The following is a 26303-nucleotide window of genomic DNA, read 5'->3' as shown; positions in this document are numbered from 1 at the left end:
TATTATTAGTATAATAATAACTTTTGTAGTATAAAGGATAACTTTAAATACTTTTAAGATAACTTTAACCCGTCTTACAATAAATTAACGTACTGCATACAAGCGCCTTTTTGGAGAATTTGTGAATTCGAATTTTTAAACACTTGCTCAGCCAGATTACTATAGTATATAAATATATATAGAGAAAGTACCAACGTATGATTTAAAAACCGAAAAAAGTAATTATTTTATGATGAACAGACATTAGCTTCTAAAAAATCTTTCGTGTATAATAAAATGTTTTTCATTTGTTACTGCACTGGGAAGCAAATGCAAAAATAATCAAAAATTGCTGATCCTAAGAACCTTCTGCGAGGCATATACGCAAGACCAATGCAACAAATCAAATAATATCATTCAACAAGCCAAAATGAGTAAATCATGTACGTACACCACACGGTAGTGTATGGCCAAACTACAGATGCTACAACACCTTCCCATCCTACGCCATAAAATTTTGTCATTTGAGAAGATACATATTGCACAACATAAATGCAAACCTGCACATATTTAGATATGCAGGCGCTGCTGTCAGGCCTCACAGCTCATTAAACTTACTGGAATAAATCCAATATGCCTAATTCCTGAAACACTGACTAAAAGAAGTGTGGCCTAATTGCGTCTGAAAACAATTACAACTGCAGTGCAGTTATCTTTGCAGCCTCTCTCAAGAACAGCTTCTCTGACAAGCCGGCGACACACAGCAGCAACAGGTACATTCTCCTGTGAGAGATAGTCCACATCAAATACACCACACTTGAGATTATTAATGCACAATGATATATTCTGCCTCTGTTACCATGCCAACACCATAAGAATTCAATTGTAAAGCTGTACCTCAAATATTGATTAATATTATAGTTAAGATCCATGTTACTTACTCTTCATTTTACTTCTTAGTGCCCATGTTCAATACATGACAATTCACTTTAGGCCAAATTAAGGAAGTCGCAAAATACCCTAGTCAGACACTTGGACACATAACCATAACCAAGTCCAAGCAAACATGAACAATCCTAGTTGTAAACCCTTCCAATTCTACATCTAAGCTCTATTGCCTTATTTCTATTTGGTTTTTCACCCAAAAACTAAAAACAAAGAAAAAAAATGTACTATGTTGGAACTCATGAAAGATATTCGGATGCTCTTGCCTCAAGCACATATGATGCGATGGAAAAGTGGATAAAATTATATATATTGATTCCAATCTCCTTGTATGAAGGCAAACTGCAATAAATGACAATACTGGAGTCCCATCCACCATTATGGAATTTTATTACTCTACCTACGGAGTGCTGCTGAAAAATACAAGGAGCATCATCTTCAATACAGTTTATTTGTAATTCATTTCATTCCTAGACTAGAATATTACCAATGACCAAGCAGGCACACACACAGATACTTGCATATGGAACCACACACAACCGAGGAGTAACCAATTAACATTTGTAAAAATACCCGTGGCTACTGGCCAATCAATAGGTTATAGCCCAAGTAATTTGTAAGATAACCTTTATGGAAATCAGTTGACATACAAAGATTTGGTCTGAATTCAAAGAACAGAAGGCAATTGATGAAAATACATAAAGCAATATATTCAACAGACTAATAACCATAGTAAAAGGGAACTCATAGTAACAACTAATACAAAGTTCACTTACTTTTAAAAGCTTGTGCACAAAATCAACAGCATCACTAGGTCCAAGCACCTAAAATCATAATCATGTAATATAAACCTCCACGTTAAGGCATACAATTATGACAAAAAAAAAAAAAAAAAAAAGGAAGTGAACAAAGTCATACCCCCCAAAGGCCATCACAGCCAAGAATAATGAAGTGATCTTTTTCGGTGAGATCAAACGATTGGATGTGTGGTGTTGCGATAACACCCACCTGCAATTAATGAGTTCATTTTGAAAATATTGACAAGTAGGACAAGGATAGAGCTATTGCCTCTGACATGTCAGTCCCATTAACAAATATTATTAACGTCTCCTTATTTTGTTATACTTGATCTATGAGAAAAATTGAAGTGGGAGCTCATAAAATAGAATAAGCAGTAGAAATGAGAAAATAAATGACACAAGTCTTAAACCAGGGTGGACAGGAAACAATAATAAGTATGCCTAGGCTTCATTGGAATAAAGATTATCACATGCATGTGGAGTGAGGATGTCTACAACACCCTTAGGGAGTGATGAATTGCGCTCATGTACAACTTAAGTCAAAACAGAATCAATGCTACAAGCTCTCAAGGTAGAAACAACAACACAACCATTTCTACCAATAAGAAACATGTAGCAACAAACCAGAATTCTCATGAGCACACCAAGCCTATAAAAAATGACTCCTGTCTTGCGTGATACGGTAAAATGCAGGAGTCAATGGTGTCATCTGAGACTTCCCCATGCAAATGATCCCAACTGAAATGTAAGGCTAGGAAGCCTCTACCATCTCATCTAACACCATGTGATGATCCCCATATACAAACCTAGTCTACTAGAGTAATTTGATCAGTTTGTAGGCCGGAAGCAACTAGAGTAAACAAGGCATTTGTATGTGTGCAAGCACACGTGCTCCAATGGTGCATATACTTGTTACCCATAGGAAACTAATATTAAACCAATACAAGATGACTTCCAGATGTCAAGAAATCATTAGGACCTCAAAATGACAAATTAATCTCATCCTTACCTCATTTGACTTGTATAATCATAAAAAAATCAACTAGATTATTTACAATTCTTGAAAAGCTAATTGATGAAGAATAACTGACCGAAACTTTAAACAATAGAATTTAGCATTAACCTTTTTAAATTGTCGATCCCCAAAAGCTCTAGAAACTTCAAGGCGACCCTGCAAACGTCCAGTGGTGCTCACTGAACCTCCAGCCTGCAATCACAGCATGTTGAATATTCAACATCACAAAAAATGATTAGAAATTTTACTAAGGCACAATAGTACAGCATCTAAAAGTGTTGCCCCTAAACAATCTTGGTGATGACAATGCAATTTCATAGAGTTTGCTTATGTTAAGGGTTTATGTTGGATTCTTGAAAGCTTAATTGTCAATAGTAGTCAAGGAAGATCCATAAGTGGAGTTAATCTTGTTTTGTTACTGACAATTGTACCTAAATAATCCAATTTGTTCCTAGAAACACTTTTATGAGGAATAAAGTGGATAATTTTAACATAGTTGTACGGAACAAAAAAAGTTAAATAATAGAGGAAATAAGGGATATAACCAGCGAGAAGGCATAAAAACCTTTGCTCCCACGAAAAAAAAAGAAGAAACAAGAATTTTAATTGCATATGCTGCTTTCACGAATTTAAGATTCTAGTGGATGGATGTGTCTACCTTTCTAAATCATTTTTTTAAATGGAGAAGCCTATGCAGAACAACATTCAGAAGTATACATCCCCCTCGCTGTTGTATCTCCCAAACCTTTCAGGCCCTAATCCCTTGGAATTATTTTGACTTATTTCATACAATACAGGTTCATATAGATTCTGACAAATAAATCCATACAATGTAAGATAAGTTTGGATACCTTCTGCCAAATGATCCACTTCCTCCATTTTATTATAATCGCACCATTTGGTATGGGCACAAGATTTAAGAAAAAGAGTAAAAAGTGGGGAGTGTCAAATTTGCCCATGGGATACAAACAAATGAGAGAGAGAATAGGTGGGGTAATAATGGTTGTTATCAGTCCTTATCACATGTGAACAAGGGTAGTTAGGGTATTTTGTGTGTGAACACAAGCAAAAGGTGAATAAAACATACTAAATAAGGAAATGGTGCTATTAATATGCAACTTCCCAAAATAGAAAATGGTGCAATTAAAAACAAAACGGAGAAAGTAGTTGTTATCACATGGATCTATCCCAAAAAAAGGATCAAGAACTCAACAAAAATTAGTGGGTAATGCAATCACGCAAGGAAACACAACCCTTTGAATCTAATTATCTGACAACATTCTTTTCCCGCATCTATTCTGACCTTTTGAATTCGAGCACGCTCCTGCGGGTATATAGCTTTGTGTTCTCTAGTCAAAACAATGGCCCTCAAAGGACTTGAACCATTTGAGTTATTCTGGTCACCACTGTGAGATCTCGCTACCACTGCCTTTGCATCTCCAATGTTAGCAACAAATACCTATAGTGATATGTAATAGAGTGAAAATTAAGTACATAGAAAGATGCATCGAGATTGACATTCATGAACACAAATCTATATATTAATAAAAATGTCAGATTTTGTGAGAGCTCTAAAAACCCCCACCCTTGCAATTCTACAACATTTATTATTATTTTATTAATTTTTAAATTACCAATAACTAACTATTCCACATTGTAAAAAAAGGGATATTCCATTTGGTACCACTAAACTTTAGACTTTTCCAAATGGTATCCTTTTTTTTATCTTTCTTCCAACCGGTACCACTATACTTTTACACTAGTCTCTACTGTAAACCTACCGTTAATAAAACGTTAATTTATGCATAGGATGTACATAGTTGACTAATCTATTTACCACAAACTAATCTTTAGTTTTATTTCCCTTATTTTTTTAATTTCCCACTAAAATGCTTTCCTTTTAAAGCTTATAAGGTATCCATCTTAAGCATTTCTCTTTCCTTCTCTTATCCTTAATATGTCAGAAATTTAGAACATTATTTCACTCAACATTATTGGGAAACATATTAATGAAATCAAAAGAAATTGATAACTTGTTCTAATAACAAAAATCTGACAGCTTTAGCAAAATTCATTTACCAAATCAATTTAGTTCCAATTACAGAAATTGGACAGCTCCAAAGCAAAACCAAAACCTATTCGAATCCATACAACCATAATTAAAACATCTTAGTGGTATATCTCACCTGCCAAACAACCAAGTGAACCAACTGTGTAACTGCACATTCATAGCTCCAAAAAATTGATCTAAATTCTAAGAAATTTGATTAATATAAAAATAAAGACCATGGTACTGATACGAACATACACCAAAATTGCATGCCAACTATTTACTTATTTATTAGCTAAAGTGCATGTCAACTGAACAAACACAAACCCGACACAAAATAGAGCCCAAGTCAAAAAATTAGCAAACTTTACATTAACTTGAAAAGGTGAAAAGGGATAATAATAGGGTATGGAAAAACCTGAAATCAGTAGGTTGATGGTGGGGTAATTACGAGAATGCACAACTCAAAGGAGGGAAGTGAGTGGTAGATTCTGTTGCTGGGTGGAGTGATTAATTGTTTTTATTTATTTATTTATTTTATTTTATTTTTATTTTTTTTTTGGTTAAATGAAGCCCTAAAGCATAATTTAACATTTGTTTAACGGTAGGTTTACTATAAAGACTAATGTAATTGTTTAATGGTCTTCAGGTCTTGGAAGAAAGATAAAAAAAAATGGGTATCATATGGAAAAGGCAAAAGTTCAGTGGTACCAAATGGAAAATCCCAAAAAAAAAACACCTATTCTGCAATAATTAATTTTAAAACACCAATATCTAGATTTGTTTTTCAACACAAGAATATTCCTTGTATTTCAACCCAAGGAATATATCGTGCAAAGCACGGGTTCACTCTAGTCTATATAATATCTCTAGAGCCACTTTTAATGAGATGCTTTAAAAGCCACTCCCGCCCAAAACTCACTAACAATCCTACCTAATGTAAATTTTGAAAATAAAAACGCACTTTGTTTAGAATTAGCAACCAATATTGCAGGTTACAATTTCATGACTCACACTTTCTTCCTCTCTCAACAATGAACTACTCTACCAACCATCTCCAATTTATCAACTCTCCCATATGTATCCCCTCCACTTTCTCTCTAAACCTTCAATTTCTTAATTTGGGGATTTAAAAACTTTGACACAATTAAAATGTAAGTTGGTCAGTTTCCTCTTTCTCTCTCCTCTTTTCAATCATCTTTCCACCTTTTGTGTTTTTCTTTTTAACATAAAATCAACTTTTGATACTATCATATAATGGAGTCTTTTTTTTTTTCACTATCATTTATATAGTGTTTAATTCGTTTTCTTATTCATAGATATTAACACTAATGTATAATTTCTTGCTTTTTATGGGAACGAAGTTCAAGCAACCTTATTTCATGAAGATATTGATATATATAAAGAAAAAGCATATTCGGTTTCTCATCTAGAGCTTATCCTTCTAGTTTAATCTTACAAATATACCAATAACCAAATGAGAGTTAAATATGGTAATCAATCAATCGAAGCCTTAATCCCATAAGTGGGGTCGGCTACATGAACCAAATTTGATTATTCCGTGTAATCATCGACAAAGATGCTCCTCCATCCCTTACGATGCAATGCCTCATCCTCACGCAAATCCATATACTTCATATCCTTCCTAACTCCTTTCAACCAAGTCATTTTTGGTCTCCCTCTCCCTCGTTCAACCCCTCCATGGTCCCACTCTTCCACTCTTCGTACCGGTGCACCATCGAGTCTCCGTCTTACATGCCCAAACCAACGCAAGCGATTTTCCCTTAGTTTGTCTGCAATGCCCGCCACACCTACTTTCTTGCGAATAACCTCAAATCTGATTCTATCTCTTAGAGTGTTCTTGCACATCCACTTCAACATGCGCATTTCCGTAACCTCCATCTTTTTAATGTGCTCCTTTTTAGAAACCCAAAATTCTGTACCATAGAGCAACACTGGTCTTATGGCAGTCCTGTAGAATTTTCCTTCCAATTGAAAGGGAATGCTTCGGGTCACATATCACTCCGTGGCCGCTCTCCATTTAAGCCACCGTGACTTAACCCTGTGGACCACATCAATGTCACTATTTTTCTAGATGATCGACCCAAGATATTTAAAACATTCGCTCATGGAAGTCCTTTCCATCCAAACTCACCACCTCATTGTTTGTCCCCCTCTGAGTACCAAAGCGGCATACCAAATATTTAGTCTTACTCCGACTTAGCTTAAACCCTCTACATTCCAACCTTTGCCTCCATTGCTTCAACTTGGCATTAACCCCATCTTTAGTATCATCCACCAAAATGATATCATCCACAAACCACATACACCATGGGACTTCATCTTGAATTGGTCTAGTTACTTCATCTATAACCGTTATTAAAAGGAAAGGGCTTAATGTAGACCCTTGATGCAATCCAATTGTAATTAGAAAATCTTTTTTCAACCCTCCACATGTCCTCACATTTGTTGACACATCCCAATACATATCCTTAACCAGTTCCACGTACCTTCGTGGGATACCTTTCTTTAACATTGCCTTCTCTAAATCAATAAAGACAAATATATTGAAATGTGGTAATAAGACAAATATATTAGAAGTTTGATGATTGTGAAGATATACCAAGATAAAATTTCAAATTTGTTGAGCATTCCACAGTACCTTCACACGAGCAATTCTCCTCTAATCAGTATGTGTTTTTTAGTGATTAATATGTACCTAATTGATACAATTTCTTATGATTTTTTAATCAGTTTTGGAGTTTTATTATTAATATGATGGTAAATATAGCTCTTGAGAAGGTATTGTGGAATGATACCAAACTCAACAAATTTAAAATTGTACTTAGGTATATCTTCACAATCATCAAGCATTTCTACTATATTGGTCGTATTTACCCAATTTCTGTCTCATTTGGTTATCGACATATGTATTTGTAAGATGAATTAAAAGGCATAAACTCTAGATGAAAAATCAAATAGACTATTCCTGTTTTCAAGTTGTCTTTATATATATATCAATATCATCATTAAATCATGTCTCTCGAACTTCGTCCCCCTAAAAAGTAGGAAATTATACATGAGTGTTTATATCTATGAATATATAGAAAACAAATTAAGCACCAAGTAAATGATAAGAAAAAAAATTAAAAAAAAAATAATTCCATTATATAATAATATCAAAACTTTTTATAAGTGGCTTTATTATGATAGAAAATTTTTTCTTGAAAATTGTTACTTGTTGGTCATATATGTGTTGATATTAAGTCTGGTGAAAGACAAACATCTAATAGAGATGACTTACTCTACAACATAAAGTAAGAGCACATTATACAATTAAGTTACATTTGCATTATACCACAACTATGAACTTTTTTTTTTTTTTGGAAGGAAACTATGAATATTTGTAATGCCTATTTTTTTTTTTTTTTAATAACAAATCACATATTTTGATATGCAACATGAAAACTGTAAGGTTAACTTTTGAAAACATCATCAATTTATCTCTATTAATTTTCAACCAAGATTCTCTACTTCCATGGCCTTCTAACAAGTGCCATATGGTCCTGTAATCCCAATTTTCTCCATGCAAGTCATCCTTGCCCCCCACCCCCTTTCTTTTTAGATTCGTACTACAAAATCCCCTCTTTCCTTAATGGTGCGGACGATGTTCTCACCTTGCATGCTCAAATCAACACAAGTAGTTCTAACTTATTTTATCCCTCAATGTCCACAACTACTTTCTCTGAATATCTTTGTTTCTAATTCTATCTTTTAAAGTGTACCCACACATCCATCTTAGCTTCCTAATATGATCCTTCTTAGATCCCCAACATTTTGACACTAAGGTACTTGAAACTCTCACTCTACATAAATGCCTTACCTCATGCGGGTTCCAATCCGAATTAGCAAGGGTTTAAGCTCCAAGCTTTGGGAATTGTTTTGCGGATTTAAAGTGACGAGTTTAATGTGAACTATAATTAAAATTCAAGGAATAATATTGTAAACCTAGCAAGAAAGAGCGTCTCTTTGTAGTTGTAACTAGAAGAAGATCACAAGTCACAACAAAAGTCAAATATTTTATTAGCAATCAAACAAGCAATGCTTTGAGGATTAATTTCTAAACAAGTAAAAGTTAGAATAGATAGTTTTACTAAGCTAAGGAAAGTTAATCCCACTTTGCCTTGAATTTAAAGTAAGACACATCTAATTAACTAACTAACAAAAATCATATTTAAACACTAACTTAATAATTAAAGAAACACATGGTCAAATATATAAACTATAGAAAATAAGATTCTAATGTGGTTAAAAAAAAAGAAATCTTGAGCCCATGAACAAACCCACACATGAGTGAAAGTGTTGTCCCACGTTAAGCGAGTGTAAAAGTAAGAGTGAGTATTGTGATGTATATCCCATATTGAAGAAAAGAGAAAAATGTGGCCAATTTATAAGGCTAAGGGAGACTCCCCTTATTGCCATGTTGTTTTGAGGTGGAACCTCCTTGGACTTGTAAAGTGGTAAATCGTGGCAGGTGCGACCGATGTCCATTTAACATGGTATCCGAGCTGATCTAGGTTCCGATCCTAAACCAAAATTCATATTTAAAAAAGAGTCGTGAGTGAAGGAAACAAGTATCAGTCTTGTTTCATTAGTGTTTGTGCGTAATATTATTTTGAGTGAGTTTTGTGAGTGAATTGATTGAAAACCATGCCAAACGATGGTATCAACTCGTCGCCACAACCCATAATTCCAATGTTTAAGGGGAAGAATTACCATTTGTAGAGTTTGAAGATGAAAACTTTGTTCAAGTCTTAATAGTTTTAGGAAATAATTGAGCAAGGTTGTAAATAACCCGAGGAAGCAGTTCGAACCCAATCACAAGTTACAGGATAATCGGAATAGAGATGCTAAGGCTCTTTTCTTCATTCAATCGGCATTGGATGATGAGATTTTTCCGTAAAACAGTGCTTTCTCGAGTTCTTCATTACCTTGCTCTCATAACTCTTGAGACTTGGACAAAGTCTTCATTCTTAAACTCCACAAATGATGATTCTCCCCTTAAACATTGGAATTAAAGGTCACGACGACGAGTTAATACCACCATTTGCAATGGTTACCAATCAATTCACTAAAAAAACTCACTCAAAAAAAATTACGCACAAACACTAATGTAGCAAGACTGCTATTTTCCTCCTACACTCACAACTCTTTTTAAATATTAATTTTGGCTCAGGAACAGAACTTGCATTAGCTCGAATACTATGTTAAACGAGCATGCGCCACACCTGCCAAGAATGTCTATTTTAGACTTACAGACGAAATAATGCAAGTAAATCTACACTGATCAAAATACAAAAGTACAAATTTTCCTCCTATGAGACTATGCCTATATATAGGCTAAATACCACTGCAAAAGCATCCCTAAAGAATAGCACTAGAAAAACAATATTATGGGAAATGTGGCTATACACCACTTATTTCGTTGCTGAAGCATGGTCAATATTAAAGCAAGAATTTTTCAATGATAAGAAGGTGATGTTGTTAAACTACAAACTCTACATAGCAGTTTTGAAAGCACGGCAATGCAAGATGGAGAAACTATCCAAGGTTTCTTGTCTAGAGTATCCAAAATTGTAAGTCAAATGAGAATTTATGGTGATACCATCACTAATGAGACTACGATGAGTAAAGTGTTAAGTCTTCACAAAATGAAAGACTATAAGCATGTTGTTACCGCAATTTTAGAGTCTAAGGACTTATTAACTTATACATTTGATAAGTTGATGAATTCTTTGATGGCTCATGAGGAAAGAATAGATAAGTCTACAGATGAAAACGTCGAGGAGAAAGCCATTCAAGTTAAGGGGCAAATGTCGAATGATTAGCATTATCATTAGCATTATCACAAAGGTCATGGTCACGGTATGGGTAGTCATGGCAGTGGTCATGATGGAGGGGGTCGTGGTCCATTTGAAGTACAACGTCAATTCATGAGTAGCATTCAATGCTACTATTGCAAAAGGTATGGTCACAAAGAAGATAGGTGTTCGGATAAACAATGTGATGAGAAAGCAAAAGAGCACACCAAATTTGGAGAAGAAAGCAAGTTCTTCTAGTCGTGTGTTCTTGTTTGTCAAGGTTCATGGTCAAGCCATCAAGCGTGCATGTCGAGTGTTTTTAGTAGCAATCATTAAGTCCAAGTCCATTCCAGTTTGAAGTCGAGTGTAGCAAAGAGTAGAAGTTAATGGAGTCGTAATGTTGTATACTCCTTTGAAGCAAGGGGGTATGTTAAGTGGCGTGCTTCAAAGTTAGCAGAATGTTAGGTTCCTAGTTTTACGCTTATCCTAGGAAGTAGATTTATTTTGTAGTCAAATAAACTTATCATGTATTTGAATTGTAAGTCTAGTGGGATAAGTGGTGTATGGCCATGTTCCCATATTTCTGTTTTCCTAGCCTAGTCTTTTAGAATGTTTTTGTAGTGGTATTTAGCCTATACATAGGCATAGTCTGATCTCATAGGAAGAAACTCTGTACTTTTGCTTTTTGATCATGGTAGAGTACTTGTATGATTTCGTTTGTAAGTCTAAAATCTTTCGTTCGTTTTTATTTTTTACTTTTTTTTTTTCTGAACAAGAGAAGTCTTTACAAATGAAAGTTAAGAGCTTCTAAGCAAAATCTACTTAGAAAAACATTAAAGAACTGCCGAGAATTTTCAAGAACCTTCTGGAATCTCTAAGAAAATTCTAAGAACAATTCAATAAAGGAAATCTTATTACCATCCAATGTTACTATATTCTCGCTTGATAACCTATTAGCACTAAAAGAACCATTCCATGTACTTCATTTTACTCTGATAACTCTTGCTCTCCATTGCTCCCTTTTAGCATCAATTCCAACTCCAGTCTCATCATTATTGTTCAATATCATCCTCAAACAAAATTCACAATGGAGTTATAACCCGGATAGAACTTGTTAATTCTTCTAATAATGTTGCAAAGAGAAGGGACTACGTACAGATACTAGTTGTAGTCTAATCGTAATAGAAAATTTGACCCCATGCCCAAGAGCAAAATATGGAGCAAACTATTCTATTAACAGACATTAATGTGGATTATTCCTTTGAAAGGAAAAAAAAAAAACTCTGCATGCATCCAATGCTTTTGGTACATGAGTACATGAATACTAGTTATCTCATTCAACCGATTGATCAAAGGACTTATAAAGACATATCTGATCACAAGGTACCTAAGCAAAGTGACCACAAATATTTAAGAAACAAATGCTAACTTACTGTTTGTCCCAATACCCATACACATACAGCTGTAGCACCATCCTGCCAACCTCCTGCCAGAGACCACACCAGAAACAAAGACAGATTGTGTTATAACAAAATTTAAAATCATTACAGACATCAGAGCAGATTACTTCATCTTCTGAACACTAAGATAAAAGTGAGGAAAAGTACAAAATTCTCAGAAACATAATGCTTATATGCTAACAAACAAATGTAAAACATTCAGCCTTTCAGCAACTTGAGTTCCATGTGTAGTGCCCCCCCCCCTCCCAAACGGAGAAAAAAAAAAGACTTACGCTCCCACTTTGGAGTCTCTAGGGGAGAAAGTAAGAGCACGTGTGTTTAAACAAAAAGTTAAATATATTGCCAAACAAACAGTTCAACAAATAATTTAAACCCTTCCCCACATTATTCAATCCATCCAAACTTCCTGCTGGCAACAGCGTCAAGTCAATTAAAGCATTTGCCAGAGTTTCAGCGCAAAATCACAAAGCAAGAACAAGTGATTCGATAGATTGCCTAACTCTTTACAAGTAAAACATAAGATGGACTCGCAAGGTAAAGTTGCATCTTCTGCCCCAAACCTACAGGGGCAGTTTCTCAAAAACTTTAATCTGTCTAAACTATTTGTAGTGCTTTACACATCAAAGCTATGTCTTGGAAGTTGGAACTCCATCAAGGAGATAGATTCAGGGATGCTAAACAAAATAACAGTACACCAACTAGTAACAATGATAAATCCTTTTAAGTTAACAATATAGTTGAAATACTACCATCTACAACAACAATATCAGAGCTGTAATAAAGTGCTTTTCATGATTCCCTCATTTGAATCCTTCCCTTTCACTTACCTTTCCCCAAAGCAATATGATATTAAAAGACAACTGGATGTCTGTATTCCTGTTTTTACCCCTTCCACCCAGGTCATATTTTGGTCTACTTGGCTTTCTTTTTCTCCATTATTCAAACTCTAATCTTCTTAAAACAATGCTTCTCGATATTGGGATTTAATAAGTCAAAACTAGCATCAATTTTCCTTCATCTTATCCTTGATAACTGATACTCCGGCCCTTCTTCAAGTTACTTCATCTTATCCTTGATAACTGATACTCCGACCCTTTTGAAGTTACTTCATCTTATCCTGAATATACAACTCATAGCGGGATCGGAACCTAGCACAAGCGCTAACGAGACCCAGCAAAGAGACCAGCCCATGGATCAGAAGGCTAAGGAGATTTACACCATCTAACAGTACATGTACCTGGATATCTATGAAGCACTGACAGATATGGCAACGGGGACAAAAATGAGGAAAGATGGGGTGGAAAATGACAATAAAATTTCAATAACGGGTACGGGGTACAGCATGGATTCATGAAAAAAAAATTAATTTAAATCCATACCATTAGAAAGATAACTTCATACAATGTGTTGGCCAACAAGTAAATTGAATAGTTGATATGTATATATAATTTTTTTTTTTTTTTTTTAGATTGTCATTAGAAAAATATAGGGAAATCATACCATGTAACCTTGTGTTTTATACGATTTTCCTATGTAACCCTATCTTTTACCCCGAGGTAACCCTAAACTTGCAAAACATCATTAAATTGGATGGGTAAGGTAACTCCGTTAATAGTTTTCATTTTTTTCTCTTCAATCTCACTAGTTGAACACTCTCTCTCCATTAATGGTGGATCTTAGTAATATAATCTCTCGCCACCTCCTTTTTCTTCTTCTTTACAATTGAAAAACCTGACTTTGAACCTAACATTTTACTCTAAAGAGTGATTTTTCTTCTTTTCTTTTTATTTTAACCATTTTAATTTGAAAATTATTAACAATGTTATCTTTTCAATTCAATTTAATAAGTATTTGAAAGATTAGGGTTAGGAGGGCAATAGTGTAAAAGTTAGGGTTACATAAGAATAACACGTAAAATACAAAGTTACAAGGTATAGTATCCCAAAAATATAAGTAATTAGGGTTCGTTTGGTATTGTTGTGGTTTTCAGTTTTTTTGGTTTTTTTGTTTTTCAAAATCATGTGAAATATGTCATATAATGAATCAAAAATTAATCAAACTTAGTAAAATCATGATAATTTGAAAACTGAGAACGGAAACGTGGAAATCTTCCTGTTTTTGGTTTTTTGTTTAAAAAAAAAAACTGAAAACAAAAAACAAAAAACAGTGTCAAACAAGTCCTTAACTTTTTTCTTTTTATTTTTGACACATTGTTAGTATTGGTACATAAGATAAGTAGCCTTATTTTTCCTCTCACCATGAAAAAATGTAAATTTGTCAAAATAATAAATAAATAACTAAATTAAAAGAGTATGGTTACACAATTTATTTTTGCTTGTGTTGAAATTTCAAAATTATAAAGTGGGATGGCATAGGGATGACCATCCCCAAGGTGCCCCAATAATCACTCACGTTGTACCCACAAAAGTTAGTCGTACCCATTTTCAGTGAGACTTCCCGGGGACGTATTTTGGACGTACCTGAGGCGTACCATACCCGATACGTCCACGCTACAAGAAACACCTATTGATAGGCGTACCCGTGCTTCATAGCTGGACATTTGTGGTTGGATATTTGTGGCTGGATACATGTTATCCTTATAAAGTCATCCCTATTTAGTAACACGTTAATTATTATCTATAATATAATGATCCCAAAAATTAATATTATTTTCCTCACATGTTATTGGTCCCACTTTTTTCCCAACTTCCATGAAACAATAAAACAAATCAATTTACTCTCCTACCAATTACATTAAAAGATTACCCCCACTACCAACTTACACATAATAAAATACTAAAGTCAATTAATATGCTTAAACCTTTGTATCGGTCAAACCAAGTCAACTATATAGGGATAGGGGTAGTATTATGATCAGACTAGTGTATTGGAAACCGTGAAAAAGAATATGGGGCAACTACTTAGTAACGCAAGAAGTATACTAAATTGATAAGGAAAATTTTACTTCTTTCCATGAGTCGTTGATAGGGATTGGTAACTAGCAACTAATAAGTTCACTCTTCTTCTGATTAATGATAAATAACATTTACATTTATTTAAAAAAAAAAAAAAAAAAGGTATTTAATTTGTTTAACCTACTCAAAAGCGACATAGGTAATATGTTACTTATGCAATTTGATTATAGTGAAATTTAAACATTGTGAGAAAAAAAAAAAAAAGTATTAAAAAGTCTGTTATTCACAAAACAGCCTAAATCCACCCAGGCACCCATATGAGAATTGAAAAACAAAATAGTGATTAAACTATTATGACAATGTGATCTTAAAACCCATTATAATATTGTTATAATGGTACATATAATATTATTTTACTCCCTCCGTCCCTTATCTATATGCCTGGATTCTATTTCGGGGCAACCGAAACTACATGCCTATTTCTATCTAAAGATTGTACTTTTTGACAATATTCCACTCTTTTTTATGAGTTGTCATCATTTTTATTTTATTTTTTTGTACTTTTGATATCATTTTCCAACACTTACTCTCTCCATTGCTTTAATAATTACCAACTACCTTTTCTTTCTCTCTATCTCTCTCTAACCCTACATGCATATTTATAATTCCCAATCATGTGTTTTACGGAATCTCCAACTTCCTTAATTCCCATGAAAAATGAGGAATAAGCTTCTAGTTAAGTGACGAAGGGAGTAATTTCATATAAAAGTGGGTGTATAAGTGTATATAATAAGATAACTTAAGTCAACCTATAAGTCCATAATCCATTAAAAGTCAATCATCTGTAACGACTGCCTTGAGCAAGCAAAAGGACTTGATCACATACGTAAGAATGGGTAAGAAAGGACAGAAATGAGCCGTTAAGGGAAGGAGTAATGGAGCAGCCTCAAAATCAGTGAGCAGCCAAGGCAGAGCTGCTGTGAAGAACTGGCAACATATCACATTGTGACAGCTGCAACTTTTGCCTTTTGTCATTATCTTCTTTTGGATGTTTATGTACATATAAAAAGGGGAGGTAGGAGCCTGCTTGATAGCTGGAATATTGTAGTCATTTGGGTGTGGAGAGTTGTGACCTCAAGTAACAAACAGAGTGAGAGTGATGGCCTCAAGCCTCCTTGTAAGAAAGCTTTGCTCTTTATTAATGAAATAGCAGCCTGCTTCCCTCCCTCAATCAGTTTATTAGCTTGTGTTCTTGAGTATTTTAGTTGTTTAGTTGCACTAATTCGCTACATCATCCCATAAAGACCATCCCATATCCCATACCCTCCATTCTCACTACCCAAAGCCTCCATTTAATGACAGTAGTAATAGCAATAACGTAAAAATGGGATGGAACATTGTCAAATAATTTTAATTTTTCATACGCTAAAAGTCTCAAAACCTTCTATATATAGTTAGATTGGTTCATATTGAAGTGTTGTAGCATCACTAATAATTAATGTAGAGATTCTTTTTTTCTTTTTAGGTATAATTTATGTAGTACCACAGGCTATGTTCACAGGTAGATGCAGGTGGGTACCAGGCAAAGAACAGTTCAATCAAAAATCTAAGCCTATAATAGACACAAATAAAGAGATGCTGTCATTATTATCTGAAAATTAAGGTAGCCTCGGCCCTTCCCCAAGTGTCTTTTCAACACCCTAACAATGTATAAAAAAGCTCAATGTGCGCTAAAGTGAGAGAAATTCTGCTGCACCTAGGCGCGCCTCAGTATGAACAATTAAAAGATTTGGCTGTAGTTTATTTCGGATGCGCCTCACTTTTGCTGCCCCTCATGCGCCTAACCACAAACGCCTCACCCAGACCAAGTTAAGCGCTTAGCTTACACCCTGCCTCATCGCCACACTGCACCCTAATGTCATTGACGGATCTAAAACCTGACAGCTCCTTTGTAACACATGCCATTTGGTGGTATTAGTATCCACCGTCATCATCATCATGCGAAATGGTTTTATACTAAGTAAATATATATAAACACAAGCTGACAAGCATAAAATCTAAATGCTACGGGCCTAGGACCTCTGTCAATTAGAAAAAATTCACTAAAATAATAACCTATTAAGAATGTAAGTAAAGTAGCTCACATAAAGCAAAAAATCATTGCACTACCAGCTGCACTGTCTAGCAGAAGAGCTTCATCAGTTGTACGAAAACCTGCAAAATGGAAAATATAATAAAAATATGTGAACAGATAATTATTTAATTTGTTATTCAATAAGTAGGAATTTACAGCTTTTTACCATCAAGAATAGCTTTTTTGGTAGCTTTGACATCCAACTGCAGCTTAGAAAAATAAACCAAGTAAGATAAAAATCAAGGAACATATACAGCATTATTTAGAATATCAAGTACTGAAAATAAGGCACAAATGGCAGAAATCCGTCCAACAATATATCATGAATCATTTACATATAACACCAAGGCTTCCTGGCAGTTCCATACTGTATAGGCCCAAATTTGCACAATTTCTCCCATTCTTCAATGGATTAGTAATTGACTAATTGAACACCCATCTGGAAGGTGCAACTAGATACACAGTGTAATGAACTGACTTAAGGGTGGGCATTATGGGTAGTTTAGGTGTTAGTAGTTATCAAATGTAGTATGGGCAATTTGGTAAATCTAGTATTATTAGGTTAGTAGTTTGTAACCTTAGTATAAATAGAGGGAGGGTAAAGAAGAAGGTAGGCAAAAATTGGATTGAAACTTGTTGAGAGTTGTGACCTCAAGTCACTCATTTTAGAGAGTTGTGAGCTAAACTCACTATTGGAGATTAATAGCCTTAAGCTATTAAACCTATCCTTTGTAATCCTTCCACCATTATCAATCGTCAGTAAAGCTTCCATCTTTCTTATTTCTTCTTTATAAAATTATTTACCAAAAATCAGATTATTTAGCTAATCAAAGAACCAATCTTTTCTCTATATTTTGCTGTATTAGTGTGAGTTATATCAGTCCATTACAAGGGGTATCAGAGTGGTGGTCCTGCGACTGCCGGTGCTGGAAACCACCTTGATATTTCCCCAAAAAAAAAAAAAAAAAAAAAAAAACATGATTTTCGAGTGTGCTGAAAGAGGGGTGACACAACAGATGCAGAAGTGGATCCAGGAGGAGTTCGCATACATTTCCACCATGAGAGAACGAGGAATTTCAGATCCCCATGAAGAGCGAAGGGTCCGGTGTGAGCTTCAACTTCCAGAGTTTGATGGAAGACATATGGATGACTGGATCCTTCAATTAGAGGATTCCTTCCAATTTTTTTTCAATTCAATGAGGAGGTTTATTTGAAGGCTGCCATCATTGGGCCTACAGGCAAAGCATTGCAGTGGTTTGAATGCGAAAACCGATGGCAACCATTTCGAGATTGGCAAGAAGTGAAGAAGTGGCTGCTCTAATATTCTGGGTTGTGGCTACTAAATATGAAGGAAAGGAATGAGAAATCTCAGGAAGTATATGAGAAGGTGGAGGAAAAAGACCTTCAAGTAGATTCGAGGGTGGCAGAGAAAGAGACAGACGTGGTGGATTCACACGGTGGCCCCTCTACCGGGAAAGCTAATGGTGAAGGGTGCAGATCCGGTGGTGGCTCGGGCTGCTTGGCCGACAATTGTAAGTTAGAAGGCGGAGCTGTCACGTGTGGTGGTCTGAACAGAAGGAACGAATTCGCAAAAGGCGGGTTAGCGGCAAGTGGGTCAGGTGGAGGACCTGGAATATTCTCGGGTAAAGTCAGCGGCGGTAGCTTAAGCTTCTTCGTCGGCGAAGATTTTGGAGATAATTTCTCTGGTGGCTCACGCGGCGGTCTCGGAAGTGATTTTAAATTTTTCACAAGTGGCTATAGAAGCAATGATCAAAGTGGTCTTGCTGGTGGAAGACATGGTGATTTTTCAGTGGGATATACCGGCGAGGGTAGCACTGTTAGAAGTGAAAGTGGTGGTGAACATGGTGGTGTTTACAACGATTTTGAGGAGAGTGGCTGGGGAAGGAAACTGATGGGTGTCTTAGGTGGTTCACCAAGAGGAAAATTCAAGAGAGGCGGTGCCGGAGTAGGTGGATCCGGCGGTGGTCCAGGATTCCTTGCCGGAATAGGTGAATATGGTTGTAAGTCCACCATTAGCGGTGACCTGAACAGGGACAGAGGCAGCTTTGTGAAAGGAGGGTCTGGTGCGTGTGGGTCAGGTGGTGGTCCTGGATGGCGTGGGATGCGTGAACAAGGGACCTCTGTTGGTCTTACGAACATGAACGATGAGCTACAAAGTAAAGAAAGGGCAAAGAGTGGCGATTTTTCCGATGGGTTAACTTGTGGTGGTTTCTTGGTCGGAGGTGGCTTGTTCGAAAGTGGACTGGAGTACTTTGCAGGTGGTGGAGAGCTTCATGAGTGGTGGATATTTGGTGGGTTCCAGAAGCATCATGAAAAAGAGATGGAAGGGAATTTGACTAAGGGCTTATTCTGTTGAGCTTATTTCACTTCAGTTCCCTTCGGTTCAGCTCTAATCACTTCAGTTCAGTTCCTAATTTCCTTCTCTCATAAACAATTCATTTCAGTAAATCGAAACAGGCCCTGAGTCAAAGTTTAGCTTGGAGAGGAAGTCAGTGATAAAATATATTAGTAAGGGTAAATTCGTAATTATGAGGAGTGGGGACGTGGCAAAATATGGTGACAATGATGTTGACCATGCAGAAGTTAGGCTTTTTGTGGCACGTGATTTAATATCTGCCCATTTACCCACTCTCAATCCCTTTAAAGAGGTTTCGCAAAATTCTGGGCCTACCAAATTCTAGCCCAATTTGGTGGTAATTAGATTTAACGCTATGTTTTTAGCCCAGCCCTTCAAAACCCACAACTACCAGCATTCAACCCTTGAGCCCATAACCCCACCAATCTGTAAACCCAATTTTCTTAGACCAAAATTCCTTTTCAATTTTCCCTCCTACATCACCCAAAAACTACAACCTCTACATTTTACAACACATTTGCAAATTTTGCCTTGTTTTGGATGCCTTGATGACCTTCAGTACCGACTGATTAATTATCCACCTTTAGGACAAGGTGGAAGTTTAGGGGGCTAGTATTGTAATGAATTGACTTAAGGGTGGGCATTATGGGTAGTTTAGGTGTTAGTAGTTATCAAATGTAGTATGGGCAATTTGGTAAATCTAGTATTATTAGGTTAGTAGTTTGTAACCTTAGTATAAATAGAGAGAGAGTAAAAAGAAGAAGGTAGGCAAAAATTGGATTGAAACTTGTTTAGAGTTGTGACCTCAAGTCACTCATTTTAGAGAGTTGTGAGCTAAACTCACTATTGGAGATTAATAGCCTTAAGCTATTAAACCTATCCTTTGTAATCCTTCCACCATTATCATTCGTTAGTAAAGCTTCCATCTTTCTTATTTCTTCTTTATAAATCTATTTACCAAAAATCAGATTATTTAGCTAATCAAAGAACCAATCTTTTCTCTATATTTTGCTGTTATTAGTGTGAGTTATATCAGTCCATTACACACAGACTGTATCTAAACTTAATTTATTCATCAACAAAACAAGAAAAATGTTTTCCCTGTGCCAGGAAAACTATCAAATCCTTGAACTCTTTCTTTCTCAGTCAACATCCACTCCCTATCTTTCCGGAAATAGCAACCAAGAATTGTAAATTTCAGTGTTAAATTATGATGGGATTGAAGCCCATGACACTGTGATCAGACGACCAACAACATTGCTTTGAGCTTATATTGGCAAAACTCAGTGGCAGCTTTGTCATAGCCCTAAAAATTACGCTTTTAATTTATTATTGTATTCCTCCTAATGTATTCATAAAAGAAACATTCTAAATAGCTAACAATTAGGTATTATAAGCTAACAGGCAGTTGATTCCCTAATTGACCCTTAGAAAGCTAACTATAGTTGTATTATGGTTAAATGCAAAGCCCAGCGACCATGGTTATGTTTTAAATTAGTTTTCTGTAACCCCATCCTATTCTCCTCCCTCTCTCTCTCTTCTTCAAGTCAACCTCAGTTTACCCACCCATAATTCTTGCCTATCAACCTCCTCCATGGCTTCATTATCTCTATCCTATGTAATATATCCTTTTCACTTTCCAATTTCAACCCAATTCCGTTTCTTAATGTTGTAACTTTGTTATAATCAGCTTATGCTTGGCATATCCAACTCCTCCACAGTCTCATTTCAATGCAAACTCTGCAGATTAATTCTCCAGTTGCTTCGTTTGGATAGCAAAGTGGAAGGGAAAGGGAAGGGAGGGAATAAGAAGGAAGGGGAGGAAGAAGGTAATATTAAATTTTCCCTCCAAATCTTTCCAACATTGGAAGTTGGAAGGATTTGGTTTAGTAAAGAGAGAGGGAAAATGAATTCCACTTCCCTTACCTTCCCTTCCCTTCCCTCCTATCAAATGGCCAAAGAAGGGAGGATGAAGAGAAAAGAAGGGATTTATCCAAACAATGTGTTAGTCTATGTACATGGAGGAATAGACTTAAACATGATATGCAATTCAGCCAACTGCATAATTACAACCTCAAGAGTCAAGACTTCATACCCATAACTGCAATCAACCATGAGCCATTGAGCCATAATCAAATTTCACAAGTCCACTAAGTTGATTCCCAAATCCCAAAACAAAAATCAACCAATAAAAAACTCACAAGCTGAATAATAAGTTCTTAACTTAATCTAACAGTTATATGAATATTCAAGAGAAAAATCTTTATTTGGAGAGACATAATAACAGATTAGGAGACAAACACAAATAAGAGGGGATAACTATTTTTTCTATCCATCATAATTACCGCTCCAATCAAATCCCAATCCCTAAATTTCTTTCAAATGCCATTCAGTGATTTGGCATGTCACTTAAACACGTAGTTAATAACATTTCACTCTCCTCCAAAAAAAAAGGGAGGAAACTTCATGCTTTTCTAATTATGGATGAAAGATATGAGATAGACAAAGGAGGAGTAAAGTCAATCACGAGTACACTTATGAGGGGAAAAAATCCTAAATCGTGGCTGGATAAATAAAGGGTAGCATGGTCAATTTGCTACTTGTTAGATAGCTAAATAACAGATATTTAGCCAAAATATTCAAAGAGGTATCAAAACACACGGAACCCATAAATAAATAAAACATGGAACATGAAGCTCTACCCCGAATGAAAGAATTAAGGAAAACAAATTCGATGCTTTGTGAATGTATGGTGACCATAGAATTAAAACAAGCCCATTTCGTAACAGAATTTCTATTTGATATCTTGAAAATAGCTCACTCCATGACTTTTGTCATAGGTCACTGTTCGTTTATTATATTATTATCCCTAATAATGCGTTCATATTACCATTTATCATATTGACACAAATTGATTTCACATGTATGATAGAACTATACATAGTCCCTATAAATGTTTAGAACCTCCCCATTCTACGGTCTACAATGTGTTTATTTAAGCCTTAATTAAAATAATTACTCCAATAATCTTCAATTACAACAAACATATTTTCATTCCCTCAAACCTCAATTACATGGCAATGATTGCGAGGCACATCTTAAGGCCCACAAGATGCCACTTCATAAATATCAAAACTTTTACAGCAATCCAATTGTTAATTTTTATCCCCTAATATTGTAACAGCGCAACAAAGAATATTAATGGCAGCATTTGAGTATCAGCAGAATAATATATACTGTATATTTTTAGCACAAAGTAACAACCTTTGACACATATCAAACATAAAATGTAACAAATTAGGTTTAAAGGCACAAAAAAAGAAAATACATAAAGAATCACAAGGAATGGAAGACCACATAAACACACCAACTCACGTGATAATCCTGCTGAGAGAACATTAGAATGTAAATGTTTCTGCGCATATTCAGCTGCTAGCCGACCACCATGTCCATCATATATTGAAAAGTGTGCACATCTGCCAAGACCGTACAAAAGAAATGATAATTAGCTTTATTGGGATTGACATCTTCCTTCTTTTTGTTAGATTGGGAAGAAATTAAGCCAGCCAACAATCAGTTCCCATCTGTTACACTTCAAACATATAAAGAAAAATGAAGTCCCATAAAAATTTTGGGAAAGAAAGGACATGATATTAATATAATAACAGATAAATATATGGTAATACAATCTTTTGTAGATAAACCTTACACAAACAATTGGAACTGAAATAAATACAAAGGGGACAAGCTTAATCTATACTTAATAATTCCATTACAAACCTTTTGTATAACCACCATTGAAAGCATAGAAAAGCTAGCAGAAAAAATGCAAGGAGCAAGGAAATAAATACAAGCTAACAGAAATGAATAAAAAGAGACAAACTCAATCAGTCAATCAATAGCTGACGTACTCCAAAGCTTTTATACAAACACAATTGAAAGAACGGAAAAAATGGCCGAAAATGACTCCACATTATCAAGTTTTCCACTGCCGTCCTTCGACAATTTTATTAAAGAATTTCCTCAATCTTTCCCTTGATTGATAATTTGATACAAACTTGGTTCAGGTGATAACAATTTATTTTAAAAAGTAGCTCGGTTTGCGAAGCAACCTCTCTATTTCTCTCCCTCACCTCAGCCAAATTTTCACTCATTAAAATGTCTCAATGAATAGTCTTAGTACGTATTACAAATAATTCTGTGCCACTTCATAGAAACCCTATAAATTAAGGATTAGATTTACAACTTTGATTAATTTGCTAGAATTGCTCTCTTTGGCTGTTGGATTAATAATTTATTAATTTGTTCTTTTGTGACACATTCTAGAAAAAAATTCGACACATGCATTTGCTTTTCTTAATTTTTGCAACACTTAAAAATATTGGTTCTGGTGTTAAAACCTAGATGTAAAAAAATTTTCTCCAAGTGCATGCCTTTGATTCCCTCTACTTGAAGATGTGCACTTGTCTTTACACAATATGAAGAGTGGGGACTTTTTGCAACAATAAATTTTGCCTTAATTATAAAATCCACTGCTTTTTTTGTCCATGTAATTATCATACCTACAGGTAAGGTACTCCCTCTGTTCTTTTTGTATCTTCCCATTTGCATTTTGGGCAGTCTCCCATTTACAACTTTAAACATTAATATTTTTAATACTCCCTCGATTTCTATTTGTTAGTCTCATATACTATTTTGGGCGTTTTAAAAAGATCTACCCATATTGAATATATTCTATTTTTAACTTCTTTTTTTCCCTATTTTACCCATATTGAATATATTCAAAGCTTGTAAATTGAAGGCACATTGGTTAATAATACGTTAAAAGAATTCTGATTGGTTAAACTAATTGATTGTGTGTTGATGACATAGGTCTAAGTAAGGAAATCCCTCACGTAAATTATGCAATTATGGCTAATGCTTTCCCAAAAAAAAATCAAAAAATTTAAATAAGACAAACTAATTATGAGCTGTTTTTGTACTTTAAAGTTAGATTCCAAATATTCTTCTTTTCTTAATTTACGTGATTGATTTTATATGGGACTATCATATGGAAATGGACGGAGTATCATATTAGTAAAAATCTTAAAAGGCTAAATTATGAAATTATAAATTTAAATAAATCTAAATATATTTCATACGAATTTTTTTTTCTAATACATAAATTACAAAATGAGATAAAAGTTTTTAAAGTTTGACCAATTAAATAGTAAATGGAATAAAATAAAGAGAACGGAGGGAGTATGTACGATTGTGATGGAGTGAAGGGAGGTGGTTGCTTAGGTGGTAGGCATAGGCTATCCTTTACTTACCATGGTTGGAAACGATAGCCAAAAATTTCTACAAGCTAAAAGCCTCCAATTAACAAGAACTCTAATTGCATTTATGCAAAGTGATCAAAACCTCAATTTCTTTGCACAATGAAAAACAATGACGTTATGCCCAACCAACACCTCCATATTCCCCAATACCCCACGCAAAAAGAAGCAAATGGAGACGACGAGAATTGAGAATTGGAAAAAAGCATCATAAGATCAAACACAAATTCTAATTCAATAAGTTTAGTAGAGAATCGAGAATTTACCAAGATGTTTCAATTTAATATTTATTGGTGCAATGAATAGCAATTTTACTAAAAACACCTATAATGCACGTTACGGTTCTAAGCATAATGCATAACTCTACTCTTAACTTCATAACCAAATTACAGCTCTAACCATAGCTCCACTTTTGCTTAAAACCACATATCGACAACTTACCAATATACCTTTATAATTAAATTGAACCTATAATAGAGCCTTAAATCAAAATTTTATAGTGTTCTTGAATTAACAGTGACGAGAAATGTATAAAATTTAAACATCTAAAAAAGCCTAATCATATAAATTGCAATTCAATACTAAAATTGATGTTAATTAATACAGTAACAAAAACAAAAAACCTTAATAAAATTGAACCTATAATAGAGCTTTAAAACAAAATTTTATAGTGTTCCATAAAATGTGACAATCATAATAATGTCAAGAACAGTACAAAATTTAAACATCTAAAAAAGCCTAATCATATAAATTGCAATTCAATATTAAAATTGATGTTAATTAATACAGTAACAAAAACAAAAACCTTAATTTGGCGGAGTCGTCGAAATTAGCGTCAGGAAGTACAACCCAAGCGTCTTCCATAGAGTGCCTGGATCCCTTATCCTCGGCAGCAGCAGCTTCGATGGTAACAAAGCTGCTCGCAGAGTTGTCATCCTTTGCAGAATTTGAATTTGAATTTGGTTGGTGTTCCTCAAGATTTTGTGTGGCATCTAGTTTGGGTTTCTTTATTATAGTAGAAGAATCGGAAGATTCTGTAACAGGTTTGCGTTTGATGTTTGAATCATCGATTTCGAGGGAATCGTGGGGTGTTGCGCCGAGGGTAGAAGAAGAAGCAGGTGTTGCGGCCATATTGCTGGAGTCGGAGAAAGGAATTAGAAGGGGCTTCACTGCTTGAGGTGAGCGTGCCTAACTTTTTATTGGGCAACAATAACGAAAGTTTACCTCTTTGATTATTGGAAAAATCAAAACTAATAAATTAATAAACGATTTGCTAAATTGGTGTTAAAAATAAAGAAATTACTAAAATAGTGTTCACTTTAAAATATTTCTCAAAGTGGTGTTCACTTAGGATTGAAAAACTCTAAACCTAATTTTTATTGCTTCGTATTTAAAGTCTCAATAAAAAAATCATTGGAGTCTCAAAACTATTCTCTAAGGGTTTTAATT

General features: G+C 34.9%; 1 protein-coding gene across 1 annotated transcript; it reads right to left on the bottom strand.

Annotated features, from left to right (window-relative positions):
• Positions 1–364: 364 nt before the first annotated feature.
• On the bottom strand, positions 365–26073 carry LOC110702957 (probable protein phosphatase 2C 8). The gene is made up of 10 exons (XM_021880721.1): positions 25660–26073; positions 22904–23012; positions 17326–17362; positions 17195–17239; positions 12084–12136; positions 4043–4198; positions 2848–2931; positions 1843–1932; positions 1701–1748; positions 365–762 (listed from the first exon to the last, which is right to left on the bottom strand). Exons 1-10 carry the CDS (start codon positions 25983–25985, stop codon positions 652–654), a joined length of 1059 nt encoding a protein of 352 aa, XP_021736413.1. The 5' UTR covers positions 25986–26073; the 3' UTR covers positions 365–651.
• Between the last annotated feature and the right edge of the window lie 230 nt (positions 26074–26303).

Source organism: Chenopodium quinoa, unplaced genomic scaffold (genome assembly GCF_001683475.1).
Source record: "Chenopodium quinoa cultivar QQ74 unplaced genomic scaffold, ASM168347v1, whole genome shotgun sequence".
NCBI lineage: Eukaryota > Viridiplantae > Streptophyta > Magnoliopsida > Caryophyllales > Amaranthaceae > Chenopodium > Chenopodium quinoa.
Note: the sequence above shows the minus strand (reverse complement) of the source record. Positions and strands in the feature narration are given on the sequence as shown.